General features: G+C 46.4%; 2 protein-coding genes across 2 annotated transcripts in view; one reads left to right on the top strand and one right to left on the bottom strand.

The window, feature by feature from the left end:
• The window catches only part of Slc26a8 (solute carrier family 26 member 8), a 46179-nt gene extending 40067 nt beyond the window's left edge, over nt 1-6112 (top strand). The window contains exon 13 of the mRNA XM_059243881.1: nt 6013-6112. Coding sequence (XP_059099864.1) covers nt 6013-6112 — 100 coding nt within the window. The remainder of the gene's footprint in view (nt 1-6012) is intronic.
• A 4284-nt stretch (nt 6113-10396) lies between these two features.
• On the bottom strand, nt 10397-11060 carry LOC131926583 (NADH dehydrogenase [ubiquinone] iron-sulfur protein 4, mitochondrial). Its single transcript, XM_059282105.1, has one exon. It carries the CDS (start codon nt 11040-11042, stop codon nt 10515-10517), a length of 528 nt encoding a protein of 175 aa, XP_059138088.1. The 5' UTR covers nt 11043-11060; the 3' UTR covers nt 10397-10514.
• Nucleotides 11061-11260: the final 200 nt, after the last annotated feature.

The raw sequence follows: 11260 nt of genomic DNA, 5'->3' as shown, positions 1-11260 counted from the left end.
GGAAGGAGTTCCCCCAGAACACTCTTATACAAGCTGCTTTCTTTCTGGACAACCCCCCCCTCTCTCATGGGGGGAGAACAAATTGTTGAGTAGTATGGCAAGTGCACTTGTATGTGGATAGTGTGTGTACGTGCAAGTACATATGTGTGCCCGAGTGTAGACGAATTTCTAAACAGTCTTATTAAATAAGAAACACAGAGCCAAATACAGGGGTGCAAGCCATAGAGGTCAGAGCAATAGCCACGACAAGCCTTAGCTCACCACCAGCAGTAGCTTCCACAGAGAGAGCTTCTTCCTGCCTGACCTGTGCTTTTATTGCCTTCCTATTCTGCCTTCTCATTGGCTCTAAGCCCAGCCATATGACTTCCTCGTCACTGCCTGTCTATACAGACCTCCAGGTCTCTATGGTTGGTCCTGGGATTAAAGGCTCGTGTCACCACGCTTGGCTGTGTCCTTGACCACACAGAGACTCTGCCTGCCATGTGATCGGATTAAGGGCATGTGCTATCTACCCCTGACTTCTGTTTATGGCTATTTGACCTCTGATCTCCAAGCAACTTCATTTATTAACATACAAATAAAATATCACATTTCAGCACAAATAAAATATCACCACACCTGAGTGTGCATGTGGATGTAGGCACATGTTGTCTGGAATGTGTGTGTAGTCGTGTTTGTCTTGTGTATGGTATGTATCGTATGTATGCATGTGTGTGTACACTTCATTTCTAAAGAAACCACCAGAGTGTGTTCCAGAGTGCCTGTGTGTTCCCAGCAGCAAAGCAGGAGCGTTCCAGCGCTGTCACAAGTTGGCCAGCCTCTCTCTGGTGCCGTCAGCCTTTTATTTTTCACTCTGGTGAGGGAGGGGTTGCTAGTTTTCCACAAATGCTGTGGGTTGAGTGTGTACCCTGCAGGCTCATGCACTGGGTGTGCCAGTGTTGAGGCACCTGGACCTTTAAGAGGTGGGTTTAGGGGGAGCTAACTAGCAGTGCCTCGGAGGACCTGGGAGGGCTGACAGGAGGGGTCAGCTCCCTCAAGCTTGGGCCGCCATAAAGCCTGACCATCACTGTCATCGTGTGTGGCCTTGTGCAGGGAACCCGCGCCCTTGCTGCCTCTCCACCACGTACGGTGCAGACCCGGGCAGGGCGGCTTACCAGTCCCATGGTGCCGTGTTCTCCAACCTTCAAAACTGTGGTAGTCTTTCCTTTTTTCTGTACAAAGTGCTACAGTCAGGGCTGGGGAGATGGTGTGGTTAGTAAAGTGCTGGATGCACAGGCATGAGGACTGGAGTTCGTTCCCAGCACTCAGGCACCGTGGTGACATGAGTAACTGCAGTGCTGGAGAGGTAAGCCAGCCAGCCTACCCCGACACAGAGACCCAGGTCTCAGTAAGAGACCCCGCCTCCAAAAAGCCTATGCCTGCAGGCACACACACACACTTACACACCAAGTGCTAGCTTTGTGTATTTTATTGCAGCAGCACAGAATGAACTAAATGGGTGTGCAGCAACCTCTCCATGAAGTCTACACTGCCCCCCACTCCCTGCCGCCATTCTGTCCATTCTCTGTTCCTCCTCACTCACCGCTTAGTTCCTAGAATCCAGTTTTGTTTTGCTTTTGTTTGCTGAGGCGAGGTCTTATTACGTAGCCCAGGCTGACCTGGAATTATACTTCTTATCAAGCCTCTCTGTCAGCCCTTTGGGAACATCAGTTTCATCCTGGTTGGTTTTTTTGTGTGTGTTTGTTTTGTTTTGTTTTTAACGCAGACAGGTGCCCAACAGTGCCCGGTATCTACTGCCGTGCAAGCACTAGTGTGCAAGCAGTGCCTTGATCGTAAGGGTCCTGCCATTAATGGGTACACACGGCATCAAAATAGAAATAGTCAAGACAGGAGCTGTTTTTATTGGGTGTTGCTGCTGTCTCATGTTGCTAAAAGAACACAGAACAAGAAAGAAGGAGAAAGCCAGGTGGTGGTGGCCCACGCCTTTAACCCCAGCACTCGGGAGGCAGAGGCAGGCGGATCTCTGTGAGTTCGAGGCCAGCCTGGTCTACAGAGCGAGATCCAGGAAAGGCACAACCTGTCTCAAAAACCAAAAAAAAAAAAAAAAAAAATTCACCCAATAGGATGGTGCATGCCTGCAATTCCAGCTCTCAGGAGGCTGAGGGAAAAGGCTAGCCTGGGCTACATAGTAATACCCTGTATCTAAATGTACACACACATTGTTTCAGTTTAATTTCTTTTCTTTCTTTTTGAAACACTGTCTCTTTATGTAGCCCTGGGGGTCTTGAAACTCACTGTGTAGACCAGGCTGGCTTCAAACTCAAAAGATCTGCCTGTCTCTGGCCCCCAAATGCTGGGATGAAAGGTGAGCGCCACCACACATAGCTTTAGTTTGCTTTCTATTGTGATAAAACACCAGGACCAAAAGCAGTTTCAGTGGGGAAGGGAGTGTGTATCTTACCTGTCCCGATCACAGTCCTCATGAAGAGAACTCAGGCCAGGAATGCAAGGCAGGAACGCGTGTGGGGGGGGGGGCAGAAGCTGGAGGAACTCTGCTTGCTGGCTTGCTCCTCATGGCTTGCTCTGTCTCCTGTCTTATATCATCCAAGACCACCTGCCCTGGGTGGCTCCGCCCACAGTGGGCTGGACTCTCCCACATCAATCATTAATGAAGAAAACGCCCCACAGGTGGGGGTGGGGTGGATGGGTGGAAACAGGTTTGGGTGCAAGTGACAGAAAATGTAAAATAGTATCAATGCAAAATTAGGCTTTCCTATCTTTCTCCAGTAAAGTCCAGAGGTAAATATTCGCACAGATTCTGTCTCGATTGATTTGTCAGGCTGTCTTCAACAGGGACTTGGACCTCATGATCCAGCATGGTATCTGGGCTCCTGCCATCACATCTGCATTTATCTAGCAGCAAGATGATTAGAGAGAGAGAGAGAGAGAGAGAGAGAGAGAGAGAGAGAGAGAGAGAGAAATATGAGCTTCTCTTTTTAAGGACAATTCCTTTAACTTCTTTTCTTCTCTCATTAGCCAGAAGATGGGCTCATACCTAGCTGCAAGGGAGGCTGGGAAATGTATCCCTCAGCCTAGGGAGCCACATACCTACTCCAACATCAGAGGGGAAAAGGAAAATGAGTAATGGAGGATGGAGAGAATGTTTGCTCTATTACACAGGAATTCACCTCATTAAAAAGAAACAGAAGGGACTGGAGCCATAGCTCTGTGGTGTAAAAATTCACTTCCAGAGGACCTAGGTTCCTAAATCCAGTTCCAGGGCATTCAAGCATCCTTCTGGCCTCCACAGTTACCAGGCATGCATATGGTGCACAAACATGTGTGTGGCAAACCACCCATACGCATGAAAATAAATAAGTACATTTTTTTAAAGGAAAGAAAAAGAAGGTGGCAGAGAACCATGGCTGCCTCCTCTTCCTCTGGCTGTGATGGTGCAAGCCTGTGCAAGCCTGTGATCCCAGCACTTGAGAGGTGGGAGGCAAGAGAAGAGGGTCAGGAGGGCAAGGTGTGTGTTCAGGGCCAGCTTGAGACTCTCTCTCACTCTCTCTTCTCTCCTCCCTCTCTCTCTCTCTCTCTCTCTCTCTCTCTCTCTCTCTCTCTCTCACACACACACACACACACACACACACACACACAGAATTCCGTAGAGGAAGGTACCATCTTTTTGTTTGTTTAGTTTGTTTTTTCCAAGACAGGGTTTCTCTGTGTAGCTTTGCGCTTTTCCTGGAACTCGCCCTGTAGCCCAGGCTGGCCTCGAACTCACAGAGATCTGCCTGCCTCTGCCTCCCGAGTGCTGGGATTAAAGGCGTGCGCCACCACCGCCCGGCAGAAGGTACTATCTTTTACTTACTTGTCATTTGTATTCATTACAGGCGATGCCTCAATAAGCTATATGTTTTCATACCACCTCCTTGGCATCAAGGGACTTTTTTGGCTGGGTGAATTCCCAGAAGGAGAACTGCTAGGTCGGAGACTGTGTAATTATTGCCAAATTGTTCTTTGAAGAAGTTTCATCAATTTCTGCTTACCAATAATATCTTTCCCATACCCTGACCATGCACTGTGTTAGAAAACATTGGCAGCCTTAGATAGAAAAGGCTATCTCTTTCTGGTAAGTGCAGGATGTATGGTTTATGTTTCTGCTTTTATGAGTCAGTTTAAATGTCTTTTCAAGTGTATTAATGATTTATTAATGTTTTTGATGATTGATGATTTTTGGGTGTGTGTGGGGTGTGTATATATATGCGTTCACGTGTGTGCAGGTGCATGTGTGTACTTTTAATTGGGAATTCTTCCCCCTCAGATACTCCCCTCCTTGTTTCTTTGAGACAGGGTCTCTCACAGGCCCAGAATTCAGTAAATGGTCAAGGTTGACTGGGCCAGTAAGACCTGATCTGCCAGTCTCTGCCTGGTCAGCACTGAGATTACAATCGCATGCCACCATGCCTGGCTCTTTTAAATATGAGCTCTGGGGACCGAATTTATGTCCTCACGCTTTTGTGGCAAGCTCTTTGCCAATTGAGCCATCTCTCTAGCCCTTGTCTGAATTTTTTTTGGATGGGGATGTATAAGAAATAAAGTAGGGTGAGGACCCGAGTTTAGATCTAGCGTCCATACTGGATAGCTCATTACTGCCTGTGATCCCACTTCCAGGGGTTCCAATCTCTCTGGCTTTTATGGGTACCTGCACTCGTGTACACATGCCCACACACATATACATATGATTAAAAATAAAAATAAGCCAGGTGGTGGGGGCTCATGCCTTTAATCTCAGCACTTAGGAGGCAAAGGCAGTTCGATCTCTATGATTGAGGCCAGCCTGGTCTACAGAGTGAGTTCCAGGACAGCCAGGGGTACAGAGAGAAACCCTGTCTTTAACCCTTCCCCCCAAATAAAATAAATCAATTCTTAGGGTTGTAAAGATGGCTCAGAGGTTAAAAGTGTGTACTGCTTTTGCAGAGGACCTGAGTTCAGTTCCCAGAAGTAAAATAAGGATCTGTCTTTCTTCACCCTACTCCCCCCAAAAAGCTGATTTAATTAGCTTTCACATTATCTACTGAATACACACCCGGTTTTGACATTGTTCTGAAATATGTATAGGCAGGTTATGGCTATGTCTATATTTTATATTACTCAATAAAACTGTAGTTATTATTATTATTTTTGAGACAATGTCTCACTGTATAGCCCTGGCTGGCCTGGAACTCTCTGTGCAGACCAGGCTGGCCTCAAACTCACAGAGATCCACCTACCCCTGTTTCCGGAGTGCTAGGATTAAAGGTGTGTGACACCACATCTTGCAAAAAAAAAAAAAAAACATATATATATATATATATATATATATATACATATATATATTTATTTATTTATTTTTTTGTTTTTTTGAGACAGGGTTTCTCTGTGCAGCTTTGTGCCTTTCCTGGATCTCGCTCTGTAGACCAGGCTGGCCTCAAACTCACAGAGATCCGCCTGGCTCTGCCTCCCGAGTGCTGGGATTAAAGGCGTGCGCCACCACCGCCCGGCTAGATATATATTTGTAATAATTTGTTTTTGTTTTCTGCATATGGTGCTTTGCCTGCATGTACATTTGTGCATGAAGTGTCTGAGCATGACAGAGGGGGATTGGAGCCCTTTTGGAATTGTAGTTACTGACAGTTGTGAGCTGCCATGTGGGTGCTGGGAACCAAACCCGGGTCCTCTGGAAGAGCAGCCAGGGCTCTTAACTACTGAGCCATCTCTCCAGCACCAAAATATAGATTTTTAAAAACATGTCCATTCAAGCCTGTGTTAGTGATGGCGGTTCTGCGGTATGCCTTAACTTCTGGGGGTTCCCTGTGGTTCTTTTCCGGAGCTTTCCTCCACTTCGATGCACTCATGTTTCCAGAATGAACGGCAGCTGTGAACTCATCATATTGCTATTGGGATTGCAACAGTCTACGAAAACAAAGGCTCATGAATGGTGTGCACTATGTTGTACGACTCTTCTTGTAGAGACATGAACAACCGTCTCTTCATCCCAGACAGGGCACTGACACCAGATCAAAACCGATTCCACCGGCTCGCTGCCTGCTTCCCACAGATTGGGAGCTGAAGCTCTGACTACTGCTCCAGCGCCATGCCTGCCTGCTTCCTGCCACGGTCAGGAGGGAGTCTCTGAAACCGTAAGCAAGCCTCCGATTAAATACTTTCTCTCTTCCTCCCCCCCCCCTTTTTTTTTTCTATTTTCTTTTGGTCTTTCGAGAGAGAGTTTCTCTGTGAAGCTCTGGCTATCCTGGAACTCAATTTGTAGACCAGGCTGGACTGAACTCCCAGAGATCCACCTGCCTCTGCCTTCCGAGTGCTGAGATTAAAGGCCTGTGCCACCACCTCCTGGCTTAAATACTTTCTTTAAAACAAACAAACAAAAAAAAAAACCCCACAAAACAAACAAACAAAAAAACCAATTCCACCAAAGTGTGGCTTGGTAATGCCACGAGTGTCCTGGGGTTACTCACAGCAGTCTTCTCTTGGCAGTGCCTGCTTAAAGCCTTTGTCCCCTTGGGGAATGGACCTGTGAATCCCTTGACTTTCTGAGCATCCTGATCTTGCTAAGGTCTGTGAGTTTCCCGAGCTACCATCATCACCAAATAGTTTGGAACTGGCATGTAAAACACCTGTATTTTGGGGCTGGAGAGCAGTCTCCATGGTTATGAGCACTTGTTGCTCTTGCACAGGACCCAGGTTCAGGTCCTAATGAGATAGCAAGGGATTACTGGACCAACAATGAAAATGTGAAGTCTGCAGAGATTAAGTTAGATTAAATACAGCCTCCCCAGCTAAATCTTTATGTGTCCTTCATGGGAACAATGAATACTTTTTTTGTGTGAATGTCCCAGTTAAATTTGAATTTCAGAAAAACAACAAATTATTTTTTTTAGCATAAATATACTTATGCAATATTTGGGACACATCTATGCTAAGAAATTACGTGTTGCTTATCTGAAATTCAGATTTCACCGCGTGTCTCTAAGCTAGCAACTTTTCCAGAGCCCAGCTTGGGGTGGCTTTGGTGCCAGAGTGCTGGCTCAGGCGGGAGAGCGTAGCAGAGGTTCTCAATCTTCTTGGTTTAAAAGTTTACCAAGGTTAGAGACCCTGGCAGACCACTTGTTTGAATATGACTTGGACCCACCAGACCCATGGGTGACTAACTTAGGGCACGGTTTTGGATGGTTATGGAACTTTCAAGGGGGTGGAGCTTTGCTGGAGGAAGTGAGTCACGGGGGTGGAGGTGGGGCTTGAGGTCCCATAGCCCTACCTGAGTTCCCGTGCTCTCTCTGGACCTGGATGTGGACATCTGCCGCTTGCTCATGCACCACCATACCTTCCCAAGCACAGTAAACTCACCTCTTTATGAGTCAAAACACCACCCCCTCAGTCTGCTTCCTGTCGGGTAGAGGGTCACAGACAAAGAAACATGGCTGGTTGCCATGCCACCCCAGAGGTGGAGGAGAGGTGACTTTGATTCCCCTGAACGACTTGCTTCTTCAGTCTAGATGTCTTCCGAGGATGACGAATGTCACGTGAGAAGACTCTTTTTGATCTGGGCCTGGTTTAGATGTGGAGACTTTGGGCCTCAGGCTCAACCTGGTACTGGAATTTTTTTTTTTTAGTTTTTCGAGACAGGGTTTCTCCGTGTAGTTTTGGTGCCTGTCCTGGATTTCGCTCTGTAGACCAGGCTGGCCTCGAACTCACATAGATCCGCCTGGCTCTGCCTCCTGAGTCTTGGAATTAAAGGTGTGCGTCACCACCGCCCAGCTTGGAGGCCCAATTCTTTTTTTTTTTTTTTTTTAAAAGATTTATTTATTTATTGTGTATACAGTGTTCTGTCTACATATGTGCCTGCATGCCAGAAGAGGGCACCAGATCTCATTACGGATGGTTGTGAGCCACCATGTGGTTGCTGGGATTGAACTCAGGACCTCTGGAAGAGCAGCCAGTGCTCTTAACCACTGAGCCATCTCTCCAGCCCCGGAGGCCCAATTCTTAAAGAGTTAAATGGTTTTTAGGCATTTTTACATGTGTGAACCATCCCATGATCACCTAAGTAACACTCAAAGGATATTTTATTTATTTATTTATTTATTTATTTATTTATTTATTTATTTATTTGTGTGTGTGTGTGTGTGTGTGTGTGTGTTATTGGGGATTGAACCCAGGTCTTGGTGCACTCAAGGAAGGAGATCTACCACCGTACCATCGCCCTAGCCCCTCTTCAGTGATTTAGGTCAGCAATTTCTCTCGATGTAAATGTTCACAGTATAAGTTTTAGACTTCTTTTGTTGCGTGCATTCCGAAGTATGCTATTCTGGGGTTTGGCTAGTTGGTAGAGGACTAGCACAAAGCCTTGAGTTCAGTGCACTACAAAAACAAAATGCTATTTATTTATTTATGTATTTATTTTAATGCATCATAAATGAGTTTTTAAAAATTTTGAATTTCATTTTGGATTATTCGGTGCAGGCATACAGAAATACAACTGTTGGTTGTTACTGAGTTTTTATCCTAACGCCTTGCTGAGCTTGTTAGCTCTGATACTTGTTTGGTTTTTGGTGCACAGAGTATCATATATCTTCCTTCCTTCCTCCCTCCCTCCCTTCCTTCCTCTTCCTCCTTTCCTCCTGTTCTTTCTTTTGAAACAGGGTCTCTAGCACAGACTGGCTTTAACCGTACTGAATAGCCAAGGATGACCTCACACTTCTAATCCCCGACTCCACTCCTCAAGTGCCGGGATTACATATGAGTGCTACCACATCCTATTTAGTCAGCGCTGTGGATCAGACTCTGGGCTCTGTGCACGGTAGATGGGCATTCTCCAAATGACCCACACCATCACAGTCTATGGAGTGGATGAAGTCCTGAGTGAATGTGTATTAACGACATGAGCATATCCATAGAGAGGACCCCAGTGCCTCAGACCCATGGGAATGGCAGCCTTCCCCTGGTTAAAAGTCCAGATGTTGACAGTTGTGCAGAAAGTGTCAACCACAGGCTTCTCCTCCCATTGACTCTACCCCAAGACTGCTCCTCTACGGAGAGCCCTACTGAGATTAGCTGGCACACATCCTATTGAGCTGCGTACAGTAAGTGAGCCCACCTCCTCAGTGAGCTGTCTACAGTAAGTGAGCCCACCTCCTCAATGAGCTGCATACAGTAAGTGAGCCCACCTCCTCAATGAGCTGCATACAGTAAGTGAGCCCACCTCCTCAATGAGCTGTCTACAGTAAGTGAGCCCACCTTCTCAATGAGCTGTCTACAGTGAGTGAGCCCACCTCCTCAATGAGCTGTATGTAGTGAGCCCACCTCCTCAATGAGCTGTATGTAGTAAGCCCACCTCCTCAATGAGCTGTCTACAGTGAGTGAGCCCACCTCCTCAATGAGCTGTCTACAGTGAGTGAGCCCAACTCCTCAATGAGCTGTATGTAGTGAGTGAGCCCACCTCCTCAATGAGCTGTATGTAATAAGCATGAGTTTCTGGCTGCTGTTGCGTCTCCCCCAAGCATGTGGCTCACCCGATCCCCATTTTTCTGTATGTGTGCCTCACCCCAGGCAGGTCAGTCCCAAAGCTTGCAGGTCGGGACACCACCCCAAGTTTACTTGTTCTTTTACTATAAAAAAAAAAATTTATGTGCATTGGTGTGATGGTGTCGGATCCCCTCGAACTGGAGTTACAGACAGTCGTAAGCTGCCATGTGGGTGCTGGGAATTGAACCCTGGTCCGCTGGAAGAGCAGCCAGTGTTCTTAACCACTGAGCCATCTCTCCAGCCCTTACTTTTTAATCTATATCCCTCTTTATGTGTTTCTTGCTTAACTGTCCTGACTAGAACACTTAGTCCAATATTAAACACACATGGCCAGCCAGACATGATGATGTGCCCCTAGGAGATGGAGGCCAGAAGATCAGGAATTTAAGGTCCTCTTCAGCTACATGGCAAGTTTGAGGCCAGCCTGGATTGCATGAACACCTGTTTCCAAAAACAAAAACAAAATAAAACAAAAGGTAAAAGTGGCCAGAGTGGACATCCTTATCCTGTGCTTGTCCACTGGGCAAGCACCCAGTCTTTCGTTATTGTGATGTTAGGTATGGGTTTCCACAGATGCCTTTGGGTGTAGGGTGGGCCTGCTTTTATAAATAAAGTTTTATTCAAACACAGCCATGCAACTCATTTACATATAGCAATGGCTGTGAGAGCAACTGAGTCAGTGTGACAAAGAATATGGTTTTTAAGCTTAAAATGTTTTTCTTTGGCCCTTTAAGAAGAAGTCCACTGGAGTGTTTTTTTTAATTTTGGGCTAATTTGCTAGGAAACAATATATAATGAAAATGACTCTTTTTTTTTTTTTTGTGGTTCAAAGGTCACATTTATTAGGAGATTAAGAGGTGCATTATCCACGGACTATTAATAGTGCCCAGCTGACTTTATTCACAGTCAAGGGGAAATGCAGCAGTGCCAACCTATTTTGTAGACACCCTTGTTCTTTTGTTCCAAGAAAAGTTTGCAGCGTACGACTTGGACTTGGGTTTTGGAGTCTTCTTGTCTTCCACATCACAGCTCCATCCATTTTTTTCTGCAAAGGCAATTGCATCTTCTTTGGTACTAAAGGTTAGAACCATGTTGGAGAGGGGATCAGCCGTTGATGCCCAACCCATCAAAGGATTTTCCCATCTCTCTCTGGTATCAAACTCCATCTTCCATTTCTTTGTGTTGTTTACTCCAGATTGCATGTTGTTGCGAGCAGGAACAAAGATCCTGACCTTTCTGGTTTTGATGTGCTCTTCTGGAACACCAGTTAAAGTAGTGATATCCAGTTTTTCATCGACTGTTATGAGCTGTGTGTCCTGAGTCTGGTCCTGCGCCAGCTTCCATGTGGATGTGCTCAACAACCTGGATGGAACTCCAGAGACGGAAACGGCAGCTGTAGCCACTGCCCTTCTCCCCAACAACGCCTGTCTCAGCGCCACTGACATTGAGACCGCCGCCATCTTGCTGCAGGCAAACGCCAGGATGTGAAAATGACTCTTATTGAGGCCCCCAAGGCTGTGTCGTTTAATGAAAGGGAACTCACAGGGGCTGGAGAGGTGGCTCAGCAGGAAAGGTGCTGTCCAGCAGAGTTCGATTCCTGGGGTCCATATGCTCCCTAAAGTTGTCTCTGACTGCCGTGTGTGCATGCCATGGCACACATGCATGCACACACTAATAA

This window comes from Peromyscus eremicus, chromosome 16_21, assembly GCF_949786415.1.
Source record: "Peromyscus eremicus chromosome 16_21, PerEre_H2_v1, whole genome shotgun sequence".
In the NCBI taxonomy this organism is placed as follows: domain Eukaryota; kingdom Metazoa; phylum Chordata; class Mammalia; order Rodentia; family Cricetidae; genus Peromyscus; species Peromyscus eremicus.
Note: the sequence above shows the minus strand (reverse complement) of the source record. Positions and strands in the feature narration are given on the sequence as shown.

Bases quoted from the DNA above. Each gene is read 5' to 3' on its own strand.
- LOC131926583 (XM_059282105.1), bottom strand. From the start codon at position 11,042: ATGGCGGCGGTCTCAATGTCAGTGGCGCTGAGACAGGCGTTGTTGGGG.